We start from the raw sequence: 22,505 nt of genomic DNA, 5'->3' as shown, positions 1-22,505 counted from the left end.
CTCTGGGTTTGACGGATGCCAGAAGAATGCTACTTGGAAGCAAGTCACCGCAGCAATGTTCCAACATCTAGTGAAAATCCATCCCAGAAGAGTGGAGGCTGTTATAGCAGCAAAGGGGGGGGGACCATATTAATATGAATCCATATTAATGCCCTTGATTTTGGAATGAGACGAGCAGGTGTCCATTTCAGCCCAGTGATGGGTAAGTTTACTAACCTAGGTATACAAATAATACAGGACAAATCATATGTTTTAAAAAGAGTCAAATTAGGAATGTTAATTGCTTTATTTAAATGAGTTTAGCTTTTATTTACAAAATAATTTTAATATATAAACATATGTACATATCTTCCCTTATGAAAAAATAGTATTGGTGAAAAAAAGAAAGAAAAAGAAATCGACCGACAAACTAGCCAATAAATAAACATCATAAATCTCTTAAACGTTCATGATGTGACTTGATTGTAATATAGTTCAACTAACGCTTTTGATCCAAAGAGGGGAAACATTTGACCTTATGGAGTCACAAATATCCCAAGCAGGTACTCCAGTCACACACATTCCAAACCAAAGGAACCAGCCATCAACCCAGGGTTGGAGAAACATCCAAGTGTTCAAAGATGTTCTCTTTAGGGTTGTGGCAGAACTTTTTTCTTCTTCTGAGGCTTCATATGAAATAATCAACATTTGGGCCCCCTGTTTAAAGAATACCTTACAAAATTGCTGCTGGATTGAAAGAAGTCTGACAGGGTGACTGCTGGGTCAGTCCAGGCTATTCCAGGTGAGTTCAGGCCAGGCTAGTCCAGGCCAGGCTTGTCCAGGTCAATCCAATCCAGTCCAGGCAAGGTCAGTCCAGGTCAATCCAATCCAGGTCAGTCCAGGTCAGTCAAGCAGTCTCTTCCTACTGTCAGTGTTTCTTGTGGTTGACCGCCTAGGGTGCTGGCTGAAGGGAGAGCGCTCCAAATCAAACTCCATCTTCTTCTGACAATGGGCTTCATCTAAAAAGACAATCAGATGTACATTTCTTTACACATCACTTTGCCTTTTCTGAACTAAATGGCATATTTTAAAATTCCTAGCTGAGATATTACAAACAAAACAGTGGTTGTAGAATAATAAACAAACATACAAGCAAATTAAGTCTGAGCATAATCTCACCTATAAAATGATGAGTTCTCTTGGTGGCAGAACCTGCCTTCCCCTTGAATAACATGGGCGACTGAGTGAGAGCTAGAATCCCACTGGCAGACACTGGCTTCCTCACCTTAGAGCTCGGGGGTGTTACCACTGCTGAAGATAATCAATCAAACCAACAAACAAAAAATCAACTATTGCTAAATCAATAAACAGATGGAAAGTTCACCATTAGAGGAATCATATGAATAAAAAAAAAAAAACTCACAGTGAACAGTTCCAGTGGCCAAGATGGAATCTTCATCTTTCAGAGGCTCGGCACCTTTAGCCTGCTGAACCTGGCTCTCCATCCAGTCCATGTCCTCCAGCTGGTCCAGAGGAGAGCCTGCTCTTTTACCAGGGGAGGGCCTGGTAACCTGGCTGGACGTGGGAGTCAGTAGTAGTGCGTCAGTGTCCTCCGTCTCCTTCAGTCTGTAGATACCCTCCAGCTCTGCCTCGTCCAATATCTCCAGCCCCTCTAGCAGGAGCTCCTCCTTCAGTCCCCGCTGCTTTCCGCCCACCACCCCAGGCCGAGCCCTCTTCTTGCGGGGCCAGCTGTTGAGGCTCTCTGGGGTGGACCTCCCCATGCTCTGGGGGGACGGCGTCAGGGGGATGAGCTCAGCTGTGCCCAGGGGGGACATGGTCCCTGCAGGGTAGCGCGTGGGGGTGTAGGACTGGCAGATGTACGTCTGGAAGCCCCCTTTCCCCGGAGTGCCCTTGGCGGGAGTGCCGTGGGTGCATAGCGATGGCGAGACGTGACCAGGGTCTCTGTGTTTGGAGCAGAGCGCAAGAGGGCTGTCCGTGTGGGGGAGGTTCATACGGTCGGTGGGAGTCTGAGACGCTGCAGCCCCATCTCCAGCATTGAAAGAGTCCATGCGCTTTAACTTAAGCTTGGGCAGCCCCGACGCTTGCATCTCCAGCTCCACTTTGTATGTTAGGGGGTTTGGGGTGACGAGCTCCTTCTTGCGACTTGTGGGGGTTCCTGAAGTCCTGGGGGTGGAGAACCGACATGGTTCAGTGGAGTACCCCCAACGGACTGCCGCCTCCCTCTGCTGGCGGTCAGGGGTCTGGCGGAAACCGTAGCTTCTCCCAGGTTTACTGGTTTCTAAGGGTATTGGCTGTTTGGTAGAGGCTTCGGTGAACTGGAAGACTTGGTCGGTCTTTGAGGGTTTCCTGGAGAAAGATATGTTCATCTTGAGGCCGTCAGTGATTTGGGTCATGACCACTTTGGCCTCGGAGATGTCGATGCTCTCGTCCTCGGAGGTGGTGCTGAACTGGGAAGAGTCAATCTGCTGGGAGCTGGCCTCCATCTCTCCCCCCAAGGCCTGGGAAGACGGCTCCCTCTCGTGGAAGTCTAACGGCACATTTAGGCTGGACACGGTGTCACTGGTTTCCTTACTCGTAAGATCCGTGCTTGCTGCTACAACAGTTAAACTCCCATTGGACAGGGATATCAGATTCTGCCTGGTTTTGGCTTGCACACCCTGGCCAGAGCTAGTCCTGGTCAAACGTTTAGCCGAAGAGGCGTTGACAACTGTCGTTTTATTCAGTTGGGTTTTGACAGGAGTCTTTGGTGACGTTACGGACCTTGACAATCCTGAGGCCCTTTTCGTCAGTGTACGCATGCCTTGGTGCAGAGGCATGGAGAGAGATTCTTCAACAGGGGTCCCTCCAAGGGTCCCTCCAGAGGGTGTGAGCATGCCGTGGGCAGGGCTCAGAGATTTCCTGGAGGTTGTGGGAGTGGGTGGGTGGTGAGGAGGTGGTGTGGAACCAGAAGAGGGGTGTTTCTGAGTACCATCAGGGAGGTCCTGCTCATCCTTAACAGGTGTGTTGAACTTTCCCATAAGCCGTTTGGAAGACCTCGGGCGTCCACTGTTCTCTGGCGTCACCTCAACGCCACCTGCGGCAGAATTTTCCGGAATCCTGGACAGAGATGCTCGGGGGGAAACTCTGTGCGATCTCTGTACTACTTTTTCTGGAGTTTTAGATATCGCCTGTTTGCTGCTAGGACTCTTGAGTGGACTGCAGAACTTGTCAGGTGTGTTCATCAACAGCCTTGGAGAACGTCGGGTGGAAAGGTGAGGCGACTCAGGCACCTTGAAGGGTGTATTAGTCTCCGCGACTCTAAGTTTCTGTGGAGATGGGGACCAGGTGACGTGCTTCAAGGGGGTTCTAGAGCAGGGTGGGCTCTGGAGCAGGCTAGGGCCAATGGGAGACAGACGCTCCAGTAATGTCTTGACCGGAGTCCTCAGGATACCCTTCAGAGGGCTCTCCTTTTGGGGCGTCTCCAGCACCAAGCTCCTCCTGGCTGGGGATCTGAAGGGGCTGCCCCTCAGGGCCATGCCACCCTGCCCGTGAGAGGGCCCTGCCATCTGGCTGTCTGTGACTGAGTAACTCTGGACCCTGGAGGACCTGAAGTTCTTAGGTGTTCTGGGGGTCTGAGGGCTTCTTGGTGTCTTGCTCCCTCTAGCAGACCTACGGTGTCTACCAGGCGACTTTGTGGGAGTATTCTTTGGACTCTGAAAAGCAAAACCAATAAAGTATTTCCAATAAGTATCGCAAATTAAAACTCAGCATTGCTATTCTTTGCTTTGGGAGAAGACAAATTGTGGAATACAGTGCATTTGGCAATTATTCAGACCCCTTCACTTTTCCCACATTGTTACGTTACAGCCTTACTCTAAAATGGATTCGAAAAATAAAAATCTACACATAATACCAAAGCAAAAACTGTTTTGATGAATGTATAAAAAAAAGATGACATTTTACATAAGTATTAAGACCCTTCTTGGGTATGACGCTACCAGCTTGTATTTGGGGAGTTTCTCCCATTCTTCTCTGCAGATCCTCTCAAGCTCTGCTCCCCATCTAAACCTGACATCGCTGCACAGCTATTTTCAGGTCTCTCCAGAGATTTTCAAAATCGGGTTCAAGTCCGGGCTATGGCTGGGCCACGCAAGGACATTCAGAGACTTGTCCCAAAGCCACTCATTCGTTGTCTTGGATGTGTGCTTTGGGTTGTTGTCCTGTTGGAAGGTGAACCATCGCCCCAGTCTGAGGTCCTCAGCGCTCTGGAGCAGGTTATCACCAAGGATCTCTCTGTATTTTGTTCCGTTCATCTTTCAAATCAAAATCAAATCAAATGTATTTATAAAGCCCTTCGTACATCAGCTGATATCTCAAAGTGCTGTACAGAAACCCAGCCTAAAACCCCAAACAGCAAGCAATGCAGGTGTAGAAGCACGGTGGCTAGGAAAAACTCCCTAGAAAGGCCAAAACCTAGGACGAAACCTAGAGAGGAACAAGGCTATGTGGGGTGGCCAGTCCTCTTCTGGCTGTGCCGGGTGGAGATTATAACAGAACATGGCCAAGATGTTCAAATGTTCATAAATGACCAGCATGGTCAAATAATAACAAGGCAGAACAGTTGAAACTGGAGCAGCAGCACAGTCAGGTGGACCACCATGCTTCACCGTAGGTATGGTGTTGGCCAGGTGATGAGCGGTGCCAGGCATTGGCATTCCGGCCAAATAGTTCAATCTTGGTTTCATCAGAACAGAGAATCTTATTTCTCACAGTCAGAGTCCTTTAGGTGGCTTTTGGCAAACTCCAAGCGGGCTGTCATGTGCCTTTTACTGAGGAGTGGCTTCCGTCTAGCTACTCTACCATAAAGGCCTGATTGGTAGAGTGCTGCAGAGATGGGAAAACCTTCCAGAAAGACAACCATCTCCACAGAGGAACTCTGGAGCTCTGTCAGAGCTCTCTGACCAAGGCCCTTCTACGATTGCTCAGTTTGGCTGCACGGCCAGTTCTAGGAAGAGTTCTGGTGGTTCCAAACGTATTCTATTTGATGGAGTCCACTGTGTTCTTGGGGGCCTTTAATGTTTAGGTACCCTTCCACCAGATCTGTGCCTCAACACAATCTCAGAGCTCTACGAACTCCTTTGACCTCATGGCTTGGTTTTTTGGATCTGACATGCACTGTCAACTGTGGGACCTTATATAGACAGGTGTGTGCCCTTCCAAATCATAGAAGCATCTCAAGGATGACCAATGGAAACAGGATACACCTGAGCTCAATTTTGAGTCTCCTTATGTTCTTAAAATTGTATAACTGCCTTAATTTTGCCAGACCTCAGGCACAGTAGTTGTTGCCCTGGCAGCAGCTAATGGGGATCCATAATACATACAAAATACACAGCAAAGGGTCTGAATACTTATGTAAATAAGGTATTTATGTTTTTTTTTCTAAAAAGTTACAAAAATGTCTAATTTATGGGGGGGGATGTATTGTGTGTAGATTGATGAGGATTAAAAATATGTTTATATCCATTTTAGAATAAGGCTGTAACGTAACAAAATAAGGAAAAAGTGATGGGGGCTGAATACTTTCAGAATGCACTGCATGACAACTGAAGAGGTTCAACGAGATGAAGTAGTTACCTGGAAGACATCAGAGTTAGACAACTGCCTCCAGCTGGACCGTGTGGCTTCAAACAGAAGACGTATTGGAGACCGTACTGACCGCAGGTTTACCTCACCTACAGAAATTGAATGATCAATGATGTCAATGTGTGTCAGCTGAAAGACTCTACAGAATAGTGAACGGTGGTAACTATATGGATACACCTGAAATAATGGTGTTTAGTCCACCTACCTATTTTGCTGTCACTGAGCGGGAGCTGAGAGGAGAGAGCTTTGTCCAGGTTGCGGGAACGAGGCTGGGAGCTTGAGTAGAAACTGGAATGTCTCCTGGCAAACTTCTCCAATCTTGGACTCCTCCTCAAGTCTGTTATAAATATAATTTCTCATGTCTTTTATATTGTCATTTTAAAACTATTAAAACCACTGATTAATCAACTTATACAAATTGCATTGTTGATTTGGTTGATATTAGAAACGTTTATGAGCATCTCAGAAATGTGCACAGGACATTGAGTGTTTCAAATACACTCTTAGCACCAGTCACTGACCTTCTAGAGGCTTCACTGGCGACTCTTCAACGATGCACTCGTCTGTCGGGACAGACCTCCTGACAAATCAAACAGACAGGACATTTCACTTCTCCACTATCGTCCCCACGATGTACTCCTACCAATTCAGTTACAGTAAGACTCAAGGCTCTCCAACGATGCAAGACTCCCCTTTTTCATATATGAATCAGAGTAAATGAATAACTCGTATGAACTAATATTAATTTGTCAATCAATACTAGTTAATCAACACTAGTATACTATTTAATTTATACCAGTTCATATTAAAAGCATTTCCCCCCCCTTGTAATCTCAATATCAAATAATTAGTTTACTGTGATTGTTTCAAATTAAAATGGTCAACAAGAAAAAAAATGGCTATTTAGCAATTTCTCAAAACATAATTTTACTAGAAGTGGTCTGAGTGGAGAGGGGGAAAACTAGTTGGCAGAGAGTTTTGAAAATCTTTCTTATTGGTCCATTAACTAATTTATCGCCTGGTCTATGGGCCAAAACTCCATCCCAACAAAACAGGTAGTCATTTCAGGCAGTCTTTTCCAACAGCTCTTACACTAAAAAGGCATTCTCATTTTTACAATATCAAATAATTATTCCAACCTCATTGTGTGGAAATACAAAAATATAAAACACAACCTGCAACAATTTAAAAAAGTTTATATAAGGAAATCAGTCAGTTAAAATACATTCATTTGGCCCTCATCTATGGATTTCACATGACAGGGGTAATACAAAAATGCATCTATTGGTTTCAGATACCTTTTTTTAAAAAAGGATCAGAAACCCAAGTCAGTATCTAGTTTGACACATTTTCCTCATGCAGCGTGACATCTTTCATAGAGAGTTGATCAGGCTGTTGATTGTGGCTGAAGGAATGTTGTCCCACTCCTTTTTCAAATGGCTGTAAGAAGTTGCTGGATATTTGCGGGAACCGGAAAACACGCTGTCATACACTTTGATCCAGAGCATCCCAAACATGCTCAATGGGTGACATGTCTGGTAAGGATACAGGCCATGGAAGAACTTGGACATGTTTAGCTTCCAGGAATTGTGTACAGATCCTTACGACATGGGGCTGTGAATTATCATGCTGAAACATGTGATGGCCATGGGCCTCAGGATCATGCAAGACCATGGGCCTCAGGATCTCGTCACGGTATCTCTGTGCATTCAAATTGGCATCGATAAAATGCTATTGTGTTTGTTGTCCGTAGCTTATGCCTGCCCATACCCTAACCTCACCGCCACCACGGGGAACTCTGTTCACAACATTGACATCAGCAAACTGCTCGCCCACATGACGCCATATACTCTGTCTGCCATCTGCCTGGTACAGTTGAACCCGGGATTCATCCATGAAGAGCACATTTCTCCAGTGTGCCAATGGCCATAGAAGGTGAGCATTTTCCCTTGACCCGACTTTCCCACTGTCAGTCAGGTCAAGACCCTGGTGAGGACAACGAGCACACAGATGAGCTTCCCTTGAACCATTCCTGACAGTTTGTGCAGAAATTGGTTGTGCAAACCCACAGTTTCATCAGCTGTCCAGGTGGCTGGTCTCAGACAATGCCGCAGGTGAAGAAGCCGGGTGTGGAAGTCCTGAGCTGGCGTGGTTACACGTGGTCTGTGGTTGGACGTACGGCTTATGGTAGAGAAATTAACATTTAAGTCTCTGGCATCAGCTCTGGTGGACATTCCTGCAGTCAGCATGCCAATTGCACGCTCCCTCAAAACTTTAGACATCTGTGGCATTGTGTTGTGCTGTTTTGTCACACATTTTAGAGTGGCCTGTTATTGTCCCCAGCACAAGGTGCACCTGTGTAGTGATCATGCTGTTTAATCAGCTTCTTGATATGCCACACATGTCAGGTGGATGGATTATCTTGGCAAAGGAGAAATGCTCCCTAACAGGGACGTAAATAAATTTGTGCACAAAATTTAAGAGAAATAAGCTTTATGTGCATATATATACACACACACACACCTAGGGCGGGCCCAAGAAGATCATCAGGGACTCAAGCCACCTGAGCCACACCCTGTTCTCCCCACTTCAATCACTCAAGACGTGGGCAGTACAGGAGCATCATATATATATATCTTGTATAATCAGGATTTTAAGAAAACATGTTGGACTCACCTGCCCATCTGTTGCCTGTGCAGCAGACGGTTGGACACCTGCTTATGAAGGGGCGTCTCCGTCACCTTTTTGGTCAGGAGGGAATGTCGATCTGAAAGGGCAGATATCCTCTGTCAGTCCCAGGTGCTAACAAAACCTTTGAAGTTGTGTTACTGAGCTCTTGGAACGCTGAACTATCATGGAACTCAGTGTCGTTACCACCACCTTCTGTTGCCTGGGAGCCTTTACGCTTCAGTCCATCCACGGCTGAGACAGACCGACTCCTGGGCATCTTGGCCTTCTTGGAAGGGGACATAGTCTCCTGGTTGAACAAGTTCCTCCGGACCTTTGTGACCTCTGTAGACCAAATTAAGTGGTTTTAAAATTGGACAATTACAGCACAAGATGGCTGCCTGCCCTACAGGACACCTAGGGCGGGCCCAAGAAGATCATCAGGGACTCCAGCCACCTGAGCCACACCCTGTTCTCCCCGCTTCAATCACTCAAGACGTGGGCAGTACAGGAGCATCATGACAAGAACTGTCAGACTGGCCAATAGCTTCTACCCTCAGACCTTTAGGCTGCTGAATAGACACCACTGCTACCAGTTCCACCCCACCACCCTCTCAACAGTCATTTACCTTACCTGCTGATTCCCCTATGGACATTAAGATTTTCACTGTAACCTGCAATCACACCTGCAACCCTGTTCATGCAACTATTAGACACTCTGAATCTGAGTGTATGAGACAAGGAGTTTGTTGATCTAACAGAGTTGGAGGAAATTACCTTGTGCAGCCTGCTTTTGGGGCGGTTCAGCGGCTGGTTTCTCCACAGCAACACAGAGCTTAGGCTTGGCCTGTTCATACGACACAGAGAGAGAGAGATCAACATTTGGGTGATTAGTAAGTTCATACTGTACATCCATCCAGACAGGACTAACAAAATATCCATATTTCAAAGACCCAGTGATCAAGGCCCTATTTTTATTGGACTTTACAGCTGTGGTAGAAAAAAATTAAATGTATCCCGTCTTAGCTCACCGCTCTGGTGGTCTTCCTGGGCACCTCGATCTGTAGACTCTGGGATGCTTCAGTCATGCTGCGATGGCGAGTCAGCCTCCCACTCCTCAAACACAACACGGGGTAGTTAAAGAGGGTTACATGAAAGTGTGCTAACGGGTTAGTTAAAGAGGGTTATATGAAAGTGTACTAACAACAGGGGTTAGTTAAAGAGGGTTATATGAAAGTGTACTAACAACAGGGGTTAGTTAAAGAGGGTTATATGAAAGTGTACTAACAACAGGGGTTAGTTAGAGGGTTATATGAAAGTGTACTAACGGGTTAGTTAAGGAGGGTTATATGAAAGTGTATTAACAACAGGGGTTAGTTAAAGAGGGTTATATGAAAGTGCACTAACAACAGGGGTTAGTTAGAATATGAAAGTGTACTAACAGGGGAGGGTTATATGAAAGTTAACAACAGGGGTTAGTTAGAGGGTTATATGAAAGTGTACTACTTAGTTAAGGATGAAAGGTTAGTTAAAGAGGGTTATATGAAAGTTATGGGTTAGTTAAAGATAAAAGTGTACTAATTAGGGTATGAAAGTGTACTAACAACAGGGTTAAGAGGGTTATATGAAAGTGTACTAACGGGTTAGTTAAGGAGGGTTATGAAAGTGTACGTTATATGAAAGTGCACTAACAACAGGGGTTAGTTTATATGAAAGTGTCTAACGGGTTAGTTAAGGAGGGTTATATGAAAGTGTTAGTTAGAGGTTATATGAAAGTGTACATTGTAAGGAGGTCTAACAACACACAGGGTTAGTTAAAAGTGTACTAGGGTTAGTTAAAAGAGGGTATGAAAGTGTACTAACGGGTTAGTTAAAGAGGGTTATATGAAAGTGTACTAACAACAGGGGTTAGTTAGAGGGTTATATGAAAGTGTACTAACGGGTTAGTTAAGGAGGGTTATATGAAAGTGTACTAACAACAGGGGTTAGTTAAAGAGGGTTATATGAAAGTGTACTAATGGGTTAGTTAAAGAGGGTTATATGAAAGTGTACTAATGGGTTAGTTAAAGAGGGTTATATGAAAGTGTACTAATGGGTTAGTTAGAGGGTTATATGAAAGCGTACTAACAACAGACAACTTGGAACGGTCATTGTATCACATCCACACAGCTGCACCACAGCAGATAAAGCCTCCGGACCCAGGTAACTCACCTCCTCTTGCTGGCGGAGCGGTCGCGGAGCTCCTGTAGCCGCTCCCCACAGTCGGAGGCCATGCTGAGGGCCGTGGAGAGGGGAGGAGAGGAGGAGACGCTGTCCCTGGTCACGGACTCGTCGCTGAAGAAGTCTGAGGGCAACACGGCTGACAGGGCGGCGGGCAGCTGGGTTCCCAGGCTGTGGTATACGTCTGCTAGGACCCTAGGGATGGCCGTCAGGAACCTGACACCCATAACACCATTTATTCAAACTTTTTATAAACTGGGTGGTTCGAGCCCAGTAGTTAGTGTTGGATTAGTAACCGGAAGGTTGCAAGTTCAAACCCCCGAGCTGACAAGGTAGAAATCTGTCGTTCTGCCCCTGAACAGGCAGTTAACCCACTGTTCCTAGGCCGTTCAGTGAAAATAAGAATTTGTTCTTAACTGACTTGCCTAGTAAAATAAAGTAAAAATAAAATGCTGATAGGCTGACAGCCAGGGTATATGAGACCGTATACCACAGGTATGACAAAGCATGTATTATTAATGCTCTAATTACATTATTGGTAACCAGTTTATAATAGCAATACGGCACCTCGGGGGGTTTGTGGTATATGGCCAATATACAACGGCTAAGGGCTGTATCCAGGCACTCCTCGATGTGTCATGCTTAAGAACAGCACTTAGCCGTAGTATATTGGCCGTATACCACACCCCCTCGGGCCTTATTGCTTAACTTTATATAGTGCTATTTTTATTGTAACTTTATATAGAGCTATTTTCCTCATCTCCTTAATCTGGATTCAACCCCTAAAGTTGATTCCGATTTCACAGAGAAGAAACTCACACAGGAAGGACCTCATCTTGCAGGAACTTGGCCAGGTACACCGGGTCTTTGGTTAGAGAGATGATCCTAAACATGTCAGCCACCTGGGTAGAGGGATGGAGAAATCAAAGCCTGTCAAATGACTATTTTGAAAGGATTCAGGTAGGAGGAAGTAATATGATGGGTTGTGGAGGTGGCTACGATTAAGCATTTCCTACCTCCTCCACTGTCTGCTCCACATCCGGTGTGTCGGCCTGCTGCTCAGAGGGGAGGAGTCGGCACATCTCCAACCTGAGAACCGCCTGCAGCTGGCACCTTAGAGAGACATAGTTGGTAATTGGTTGTGTTCAGTAGGGCAAACAGTAGTAAAACATTATGAAAACAAAAACAAAAATGAGCGTTTCTTATTGGACCAGCCCAGGTAGTGTGTTTCAGTTGGTTTGGCACTTGATGAAAACAATCCTCTATTTAAATCACACTTATCGGTGAAGACCATAAGTTGCTGTTCAATATAATAATAATATTTTGAAACCAGAGAGTACTTTGTTTAACAGTCACTACTTACTCTCTGACTTTGCTGTCGGCGTCAGGCGCGTTGCTGTAAAGCTGGCGGATGGACTTGCTGGACTTGAGCAGGTTCTGTTGGACAAACAGCCAGACCTGCCGGGCAGAGAGAAAGAGTGAATTCAGACGAACATAAGGAAGTGGAACCCTTGTATTAAGGTTGGCCGATATCCGCATCTACATATCATGTAACTTGTTCAATATCGAGATAAATCCGTTTTAGTGCATGTGTAACCTTTATTCAATTAGCCAATTAAGTTAAGAACAAATTATTATTTACGACGAAGGCCCGGCGACGCAGGGCCAACTGTGCACCGCCCTATGGGACACCCAATTACGGCCCGGATGTGATACAGCCTGGATTCGAACAAGGGACTGTAGTGACACCTCTTTCACCGAGATGCAGTGCCTTAGACCGCTACGCCACTCGGTAGCCCCATGATATACAATATCCTAATATTTTCCCAAACCTACCTTGCATTCACATTAGCCGTTTATCACGTCAAGTCAGGTATTACATCACATTAGCCGTTTATCACGTCAAGTCAGGTATTACATCACATTAGCTTGTTTACATCAAGGGAAGAAGAGATAGTAAGTGACCGTCAGGATTTTCAAACAGAACCTGTCCACTAGGTATTTTCTTCTCTATGTCTTTCTTACCCACAGGTCTGGGTTGGGCCCCTGGAACGTCTTACCCACAGGTCTGGGTTGGGTCCCTGGAACGTCTTACCCCCAAGTCTGTCTTACCCCCAGGTCTGTCTTACCCCCAGGTCTGTCTTACCCCCAGGTCTGTCTTACCCCCAGGTCCGGGTTGGGCCTCAGGAACATCTTGACAGCAGAGAGGAGGTGCTGGGCCTCAGTGAGGAGGGAGGAGTCTCTCTCAGCCACCGTCTTCTCATAGCCGGCCTTCAGGTGGGACAGCAGCTCGGCCTCGCTCTTGAAGTCTGACAGGAGAGTAGTTTGTGACAGTTATTAACTGGTGTGATGTTCAGAACACTCATTGAAGATAAACAGAAAGTACAGAGCTGGCATGATTCCCTATGCTACATAGAACACCAAGAACCAACTCTGTTCTATAAAAGTAAAATGTTTTATTTGAATGCTTTGTAATATACCCATCTTCATTCCGCTGAGAATAGGCCTCTTATCAATCATTTGACCATTAAAAGCTGAATCTGAACCATGCTGAGACTACGGGTTAGCCCTTCGGGAGCTTGTTGTTGTGGTGGGGGCCAGACAGACCAGGCACTTGCGTTGGGCCAGACAGACCAGACACTTGCGTTGGGCCAGACAGACCAGACACTTGCGTTGGGCCAGACAGACCAGACACTTGCGTTGGGCCAGACAGACCAGACACTTACGTTGGGCGTGGGGTCCAGTCTTGGCCCGGTTTCCTGAGCGTCTTTTCCCCAGCCTCTCCTGTCCCCTGCAGCCCTCGGCCCCCACCTCAGTCTCTCCCGCCTGGCTTTTCTGGGCCTTGACATTTAGACGGGCCACGTTCAGCATCTGCAGTGAGCGGCTCATCGTCTTCATCTTCTGCCTCACTGGCGTGCGCTGGGCGCCCCCTGCAGGCGGCAGGAGAATAGACAGACACTCAGCAGGGTTAGAACAACATGATAACAAGTGTCTCGTCATTGTAGGTTATGAGCTGCTACACCGATGGCGTATCACAGAAGAATCGAAAGCCATCTGTTCACACGAGACGCTCACTGATTAGTACAAAATAATACAGAGACATTTCAAAAATACAAACAGAAGTCACTGACAATTGAGGGAGGGAGGGGGGGGGGTCTTGAGAGATATGAGTGGGGGGGATATGCAGTCAGTAGGGTCTGAGGCGTTTCCTTACGTTTCTTCCCCGTCTTGTCACTGTGGGACTGGGAGGTCATTCTCTGGTAGAGTTCTGCCAGGCTGATGACCAAGTCCTGCTGAGGGCCCGACAGCTCCTCTTCCTGACCCTCGGTTTCACCCTCTGGCACCGCATGGAGCAGCCTGGACACACACGGACATGGACATAGTCAACAATAGGTTAAAGGTCATGATAAAGCAGTTCAGCTACATATTTTATATATATGTAAGAAAGACACTAACCACCGGGAAATTGTTATTTGGCCCTAGATCTATGTATTTAAACACTAGGCCACAGTGTTCTAATGACATATTTAATACTAAGAAATTGCGATGTTTCAAATACACATAATTACAGACATAACGTTAAAAAGAGCAAATCATACCTCATTGACTCCATTAAGTGTGAGCTGACTCCTGATTGGTCTGCGTGCGGGAACCAGCCCTCCACCAGCCCAGCAGTCAGAGGGCTGGACCAATGGCTGAGCTCCTGCTGTGCCCAGTCAGGAACCTGGTGCTCAACTCGAGGAGCTGTGGAGGAAGGACAGTCTGTTACGATAACACTGCACCAATAAACTAATAGAATCATTTTCTGGAGATCTGTAATTTAATTGAAAACTCAATTTGATATAAAAAGGTAAGAAAAGTCAAGACAATTAAAGTGACAGCAATGCCACAGAAGCAATGTGGAGCTCTCTCTCAGACCCTGCCCTCGCGGTGGCGAGTCGTCTCATACCCTACCGTCACCGCGAGTCATCTCAGACCCTACCGTAACTACGAGTTGATAGTCATCTCAGACCCTACCGTAACTACGAGTTGATAGTCATCTCAGACCCTACCGTAACTACGAGTTGATAGTCATCTCAGACCCTACCGTAACTACGAGTTGATAGTCATCTCAGACCCTACCGTAACTACGAGTCGATAGTCATCTCAGACCCTACCGTAACTACGAGTTGATAGTCATCTCAGACCCTACCGTAACTACGAGTTGATAGTCATCTCAGACCCTACCGTAACTACGAGTTGATAGTCATCTCAGACCCTACCGTAACTACGAGTTGATAGTCATCTCAGACCCTACCGTAACTACGAGTTGATAGTCATCTCAGACCCTACCGTAACTACGAGTTGATAGTCATCTCAGACCCTACCGTAACTACGAGTCGATAGTCATCTCAAACCCTACCCTGACACAGTCGTCTCAGACCCTACAGTAACCGCGAGTCGTCTCAGACCCTACCGTAAACACGAGTCGTCTCAGACCCTACCGTAAACGCAAGTCGTCTCAGACCCTACCGTAACTACGAGTCGATAGTCGTCTCAGACCCTACCGTAACTACGAGTCGATAGTCATCTCAGACCCTACCGTAACTACGAGTCGATAGTCATCTCAAACCCTACCCTGACAGTCGTCTCAGACCCTACAGTAACCGCGAGTCGTCTCAGACCCTACCGTAAACGCGAGTCGTCTCAGACCCTACCGTAAACACGAGTCGTCTCAGACCCTACCGTAAACGCGAGTCGTCTCAGACCCTACCGTAAACGCGAGTCGTCTCAGACCCTACCGTAAACGCAAGTCGTCTCAGACCCTACCGTAAACGCAAGTCGTCTCAGACCCTACCGTAAACGCGAGTCACTAGTCATCTCAGACCCTACTGTAACCACGAGTCGCAAGTCATCTCAGATATGTCGAGGCGTATAATAAAGGAGCCAATCATAACCTCCATCTCCCTCCATGATGTCATTGAACCCTCCCAGGACACTGCTGACTATCTCGGGCAGGTCTGAGGAGTTGTCCGCCGCTGCTGGTGCGATGACATCCAAGGTCAGGGTGTGGTAGCCGGAAGCGACGCTGGGCCGAAGGACGGTGAGCAAAGCCGTGAGGGCTGAGAGGGGAGACAGGAAGGCCGAGCATGGCAAGTCTCCTCCGTCACTCACCTCTGCAAACTGTGGAGACAAACTATTTATCAGCCCCAAAAACATTGATCATTTTGACATTACAGTAAAATAATAATTTTGATACTTCTTAGCCTGATCTGTTGGGAGCATCATGACCATTGTGGAGTGGACAACAGAGCGGACGGGACAACAGAGTGGAGTGGACCACACAGCGGACGGGACAACAAAGTGGAGTAGACAACACAGCGGAGTGGACAACACAGCGGAGTGGACCACACAGCGGAGTGGACAACACAGCGGACGGGACAACACAGTGGAGTGGACAACAGAGTGAAGTGGACAACAGAGTGAAGTGGACAGAGTGGACAGTGGACAGCGGAGTGGACAACAGAGTGAAGTGGACAACAGAGTGAAGTGGACAACACAGCGGACGGGACAACAGAGTGGAGTGGACAACAGAGTGAAGTGGAAAACAGAGTGAAGTGGACAGAGTGGACAACACAGCGGAGTGGACAACACAGCGGAGTGGACAACAGAGTGAAGTGGACCACACAGCGGACGGGACAACAGAGTGAAGTGGACAACAGAGTGAAGTGGAAAACAGAGTGAAGTGGACAGAACACACAGCGGAGTAGACAACACAGCGGACGGGACAACACAGTGGAGTGGACCACACAGCGGAGTGGACAACACAGCGGACGGGACAACACAGTGGAGTGGACCACACAGCGGAGTGGACAACACAGCGGAGTGGACAACACAGCGGACGGGACAACACAGCGGACGGGACAACAGAGTGGAGTGGACCACACAGCGGACGGGACAACAGAGTGAAGTGGACAACAGAGTGAAGTGGACAAGTCAGATTTTCAGTTTCAGTTTAGATGAAACCCTCTCGTTTGAAATTGAACACAACACACTGACAACTAAACCAGGAAGACAACAGTACTTCTATGTCCGACACATTGTTGCCATATTGGGTGGTTTTATTCCCATTTGGAAAGTGTCAACAGAATCTGGCAACATTGGCGCTGCGGTATAGCTTTACCATGTGAATAGCCTGGGCAGAGAGCTCCCTTAGTAGCTGTTGGAAGACAGCTTGGCCCTGGTCTGTGTGGTTGTTGATGGAACACTGCAGCACCCAGGACTCTGAGGACGCCTCTGTGAGGGAGTGGGCGTCCCAGCCCCGAAGGACCCCTTTCAGACACACCTCCACGGGGGCCGGGAGGAGCCTCTGTCTGAGGGCAACCGGCTCCAACATCACCCTGCAGCTCTGTGAAGCATCACCTGAGTACATGACAAACAGCACACAGGGGAAAACCAGCATGTTGACGTGAAACCAAATGGTTGTACTCTTATATCAATGACGAATACTATTCACTTCTACAAGATTTACAAGTGTGGCCTTTTATTGTGGTTTGGTTAACATGTGTAGGCATAATAGCTTTGTTATGTCATGAGTGTTATCCAGTGACAGAGGGAGATTTTCCAAATGACAGTTCACTTCCATGCATCACAAACCTTGCCCCCATCTCAGGACTCCCCCCAGGACAGGAAACGCTAGGCGGTACAGTCGTTCTGAGGACAACAGGTATCCCATGCTAGAGTCGAGTGGAAAGGTCTCTCTCCCCAAAATGGCATCTGAAGGGGAGTCTACGGGGGACTGAACACTGGAGGGCTTGTGAGGACAGCGGAGGTTTAGCAGGGCGTCCATGGGGACGACTCTACCACCCATCTCCCTCAACACCTCAGAAAGCATATCTGAGCCCCAGTGCTCCTCACTTCTCATAACCTGGAATGAGAAAGATAGGTCAGCAAATATTTTAACAGATTCCCAATTACATTTGTCCAGTTATTTGAAAACAACTGTCACTAATTACCTGGACGTATGAAGTGCTGTCCACCCAGTGAAGGACAACTTGACGTTGGACGAACATTTCATGGAGTCCCTTGGGTAGGATACGGTCAGACACATCTGTGTGATTGGCACCTACAGGGATTCCAATGAGGTCCACATATCCTCCTAAATCTGCCCTGGAGTGAGGACAGCTTGACAAGAGGAATAACACATTTCTCCCCAGGCTCGACAATTCATCCTCTGGAGAAAGAGGGCCTCCTTTACCTGCTCGACCTCTCCTGGGTCTCAATGTCAATTTGGTGGGAGAGGTGATATCTGGTCTGTCCCATTGGAAGTCCAACAGAGCTTCTTTCAATGCATTCTGTATGGAAGCAGCAGGGCTGGTGGGTTGATTCCTTGGCTGAGCCGAGATTGTCTTCACACTGGCATCGAACTTTAATTGAAACTCCACCTCGAAGTCTTCAAAAGTTTTGTCTCGTAGTTCTTTAAAATCAGAGCCCCTGGATATCAGGTTACCATTGCGTCCAGTTCTTGATTGACAGAATTTGTAACCCCATCGCACCTTCTCGAATCCATACTTATATCCGAAATGAAGCAGAATTCGGAGAATGCCCTGCTTCAGTGGATGGTTTTTGACATTGACGTGTCCTGATGGCCGATAATCCACATCAATGACAAAAACTAAGTTATGCAAAGCCATAGCTGGAACGGGACACTTGCTCCATGTACACCAAGTAGATAGTAGTCACGAAGTTAGCAGATTTCTCAGCTGGTTGAACATGAACTGGCTAATGCTAACTTCAGATACAACAGTTGCTAACGTTAGCTAGCTTGCTTGGTTCTTGGCTCAAGCTAGCGAAACAAGCTTTGTTTACGATTTTTTTGTTTGTTTACCATAAACCAGTTTAGGAATGAGCAGACGCCCGCAACAATATAGTTACGACGTGTTGAATAGCTAATTATTTATACGCAAAATTGCCACAACTTTGTTTTTTGTTTTTATCATATTAAAACGTATCTACCATTATAGTTTTAAAGATTCGCCATTTTACAGCTCCTTCTCTCCTCAAACTCTTCGCGCCCCCGACTCGAAGCCCCTCCCTCTTTGCTGTGATTGGTAACATTGCACTCGATCGGTTCTCATTCGCCCAATGTGAGTAGAATACTTGTCGATGATTTGCCACGACTGTCACAGTCATCTCCGATTGGATAACTATAACTCAATCATCTCTGTAAAATCTAAATACCCTATCAAAGTTCCGTAGTGTTTTTGAATGGGCTCCACGCTAATATCAAGTTCATGAAAATGAATTCATGAAAATAAATCAAATGAATTCATGAAAATATCATGTGAGTGCTTCAAATTCCTTGGTGTCCACATCAACAACAAACTAGATTGGTCCAAACACACCAGGACTGTCGAGAAGAGGGTACGGCAAAGCCCATTCCCCATCAGGAAACTAAAAGGATTTGGCATGGGTCCTGAGATACGTCAAAGACCCCAGCCACCCCAGTCATAGTGTTCTCTCTAATACCGCATGGCAAGCGGTACCGGAGTGCCAAGTCTAGGACAAAAAGGCTTTTCAACAGTTTTTACCCCCAAGCCATAAGACTCCTGTACAGGTAACCAATGGGTTACCCGGGCTATATGCATTGTTTCCCACCACCCAACGACCCCTTTTTTACGCTTCTGCTACTCTCTGTTCATCATATATGCATAGTCACTTTAACGACACCTACATGTACATACTACCTCAATAAGCCAAACTAACAGGTGTCTGTATATAGCCTTGCTACTCTTTTTTCAAATGTCTTTTTACTGTTGTTTTATTTCTTTACTTACCTACACACACACAACATTCCTTTTCTTTCCCACACCATTGGTTAGAGCCTGTAAATAAGCATTTCACTGTAAGGTTTACACCTGTTGTATTCGGCGCATGTGACAATTTGATTTGATTTTAAATTATATTCGTATTCGTGGATTAATTTACCTTCACCCAATGCCTTTAATTCAGTTTTTCGATTTGACAGACTCACAAGAGAGAATAAATAATTTAGTTGTGTACATTTGACTTCCGGCGCAGCCAGAGATGGCCGCCTCGCTTCGCTTTCCTAGGAAACTATGCAGTATTTAGTTTTTTTACCATGTTATTTCTTACATTGGTACCCCAGGGAACCTTAGGTATTATTACATACAGCCTGGAGGAACTACTGGAAAAAAGAGCAACGACCTGAGGCTGCATTCATCGTAGCTGGGGATTTTAACAAGGGTAATCTGAAAACAAGACTCCCTAAATGATATCAGCATATTGATATTGATATACTTTTATGTACATATTCTTCATCCCTTTACACTTGTGTGTATAATGTAGTTGTTGTGGAACTGTTGGGTTAGATTACTCATTGGTTATTACTGCATTGTCGGAACTCGAAGCACAAGCATTTCGCTACACTCGCATTAACATCTGCTAACCATGTGTATGTGACAAATAAAATTTGATTTGGATTTGATTTGCTGTAAAATATTCTCCCATAAGGCTGCCGAGTGGGTGTGGTATATGGACAATATTCCATGGCTAAGGGCTGTTCTTAACCATGACGCAAAGCGGAGTGCCTGCATCCAGCTCTTTGCCGTGGTATATTGGCCATATACCACCACTGTATGCTGCAGCATAAATGATGTAATATGCCAGGGAGATATGTACATACTGTAGCTAAGAAAGTAATACTAGGTGTATGTTGTGTAGTCAGCTATTAGTAGCCCATATGCCTCACCCTAATAAGTCGGTCCCTTTCCCCCTCATAACTTAGCCTACTGTTTTGACTTGGTGGTGCAGATGTAGTCTATAGCCTGTTTTAGAGAAATGTCATCATCTAATATTGTAAGAGGTGTCATTGTCTGCTTATATGCCCCCTTTATTTATCCTATTGTTCTGACCTGGTGTAAAGGGAGAAGAATACTGAAAGAACAGCCCATCTTCTGAATTCTGTCACTGTACATTACAAAAGTACTGACGAAAAATTAGTTATATTGACTACGTCCGTCTTCGCTTGCTCATGAATGTATTAATCTAAATTACGGATGGCCTCTTATCTGCTCATCATTCCCTTATGCCATAGTTTGTACATCTCAATTGGTTATAAGCCTATTACTCATATAAGTCTATTTCATTACTCTTATTCATAATTTCAGGAAATGTTGGAATTATTTAATTATTTTGCTTAATTTATGTGTTATATTAAGCTCATGTGCTTTTCTTGAGGAGGAAGGGTTACGATATAATGTTGTTGGGTCTGTAACCATGTAGGCCAAAGAAAGGTCTCTTCCCAGTCTAATATTTTTAATAGACATGTGATTCCAGTTGATATCGCGAGGGTTGTTTTGTTTACGCATTACGTATATTGTCTATAAAAGTGGATCTTCATGATTGTATTTTCCTTCCTTTTGAGACCACATGGGCCTAATAAAATACTTCAAATGGTAAGCTAACCACTGACTCTGGGTCTCTGTCTTTCTCCCTATGTGTGGTGACTTAAAGAAGAGGAAAGCTAAGGCCACAACATCTTGCTGAATGTATCTGAATTTCTGTCGGTGTCCGTTATGTAAGTGTTGAACAAATAGGCCTACCTCATCACAGCTCGTTTGTTTGCATTTGCTTTATACGTAATTATAATAGAACAAACATTATGAATTTACTGAACATAAATGTAATAATGTTTGTGTATGGTTCAAAGGTCAAAACTCATGTCGAGGTTCATTATTATTGAAGGAGAATGCGGTTCTTCTCGACTCGCACAAATCCACAAGGAGTCAGCAGAAACCACATTTGATTAAGCAAGTCAGCCATAATCAGTTTTTAAAAAGGCAGTAAATGAGGCTGAAGGAACTGTTTCGCTGCCAGAGAAGGCTCTATTGATGTGTAGCGGTGGTAAGGATCTACTCCATGGTGCTGAAAAGAAAGCTCTGCTGTTGGGACAGCTTTATGTAGACCCTAACAGTCTGTGAGCACCGTGTGTCACTGTTATAGGGCAATTCATGTATTCTTTAGTGTTGTGCTGTGGCTTTGCAGGCATGCATAAAAAATGGAGTTTGCCAAAACAAGATTTACATGCTAAAATCGCCACTGAAGGGAAGGACGTGGATCAGAAAACCAGTAAGTATATGGTGTGACCACCATTTGCCTCATGCAAAGCGACATCTCCTTCGCTTAGGGGAGCTGTTGATTGTGGCCTATGGAATGTTGTCCTACTCCTCTTCAATGGCTGTGTGAAGTTGCCCGGATATTGGTGGGAACCAGAACACGCTGTCATACACATCGATCCAGAGCATCCCAAACATGCTGCAATGGGTGGCATGTCTGGTAAGGATGCAGGCCATGGAAGAACTTGGGACATTTTTAGCTACCAGGTATTGTGTACAGATTCTTTCGACATGGGGCTATGCATTATCATGCTGAAAACTTGAGGTGATGGTGACAGATGAATGGCATGACAATGGGCCTCAAGATCTCATCATGGTATCTCTGCATTGAATTGCCATCGATGAAATGCAATTGTTTTCGTTGTACAAAGCTTATGCCTGTCCGTACCATAACCCCACCGCCACCACAGGGAACTCTGTTCACAATGTTGACATCAGCAAACTGTTTGCCCACATGACCCCATACATGCTGTCTGCCATCTGCCCGGTACAGTTGAACCCGGGATTCATCCGTGAAATGCACACTTCTCCAGCATGCCAGTGGTCATCGAAGGAGAGCATTTTCCCACTAAAGTCAGTTACGACGCAGAACTGCAGTCAGGCAAGACCCTGGTGAGAACGACGAGCACACAGATGAGCTTCTCGAAGACGGTTTCTGACAGTTTGTTCGGCTCTGCAAACCCACATTTTCATCAGCTGTCTGAGTGGCTGGTCTCAGACGATCCCACAGTTGAAGAAGCCAGATGTGGAGGTCCTGAGCTGGCGTGTTTGCACATTGTCTGCGGTTGTGAAGCCTGTTGGACATACTTTTCTATG

General features: G+C 45.9%; 1 protein-coding gene across 4 annotated transcripts; it reads right to left on the bottom strand.

The window, feature by feature from the left end:
- Nucleotides 1–248: 248 nt before the first annotated feature.
- On the bottom strand, nt 249–20,929 carry ticrr (TopBP1-interacting, checkpoint, and replication regulator). 4 transcript variants are annotated; one of them, XM_052480778.1, is made up of 22 exons: nt 17,508–20,929; nt 17,149–17,419; nt 16,676–16,914; nt 15,450–15,675; nt 14,112–14,256; nt 13,727–13,869; nt 13,239–13,442; nt 12,676–12,821; nt 11,876–11,970; nt 11,529–11,625; nt 11,332–11,414; nt 10,504–10,728; nt 9,324–9,408; nt 9,070–9,139; nt 8,500–8,637; nt 8,302–8,392; nt 6,147–6,205; nt 5,831–5,962; nt 5,617–5,714; nt 1,403–3,692; nt 1,159–1,287; nt 249–998 (listed from the first exon to the last, which is right to left on the bottom strand). In XM_052480778.1, exons 1-22 carry the CDS (start codon nt 18,183–18,185, stop codon nt 883–885), a joined length of 5,760 nt encoding a protein of 1,919 aa, XP_052336738.1. In that variant the 5' UTR covers nt 18,186–20,929; the 3' UTR covers nt 249–882. The 4 variants fall into 4 exon arrangements, with proteins under 4 accessions (XP_052336738.1, XP_052336736.1, XP_052336737.1 ...); XM_052480776.1 differs by having other exon boundaries at nt 1,159–1,290; nt 17,508–20,928; XM_052480777.1 differs by having other exon boundaries at nt 1,159–1,290; nt 9,324–9,405; nt 17,508–20,928.
- Between the last annotated feature and the right edge of the window lie 1,576 nt (nt 20,930–22,505).

The sequence above is a fragment of the Oncorhynchus keta genome, chromosome 26, assembly GCF_023373465.1.
Source record: "Oncorhynchus keta strain PuntledgeMale-10-30-2019 chromosome 26, Oket_V2, whole genome shotgun sequence".
Lineage (NCBI taxonomy): Eukaryota > Metazoa > Chordata > Actinopteri > Salmoniformes > Salmonidae > Oncorhynchus > Oncorhynchus keta.
The sequence above is the reverse complement of the archived record's forward strand: the minus strand, read 5'-3'. Positions and strand labels throughout refer to the sequence as shown.

Coding starts and splice junctions, on each gene's coding strand:
- ticrr (XM_052480776.1), bottom strand. CDS start 18,185: ATGGCTTTGCATAACTTAGTTTTTGTCATTGATGTGGATTATCGGCCA. Junction 11,415..11,528: donor TGGAGCAGACAGTGGAGGAG/GTAGGAAATGCT, acceptor CCCTCTACCCAG/GTGGCTGACATGTTTAGGAT. Junction 999..1,158: donor GAGAACTCATCATTTTATAG/GTGAGATTATGC, acceptor TTGTCTTTTTAG/ATGAAGCCCATTGTCAGAAG.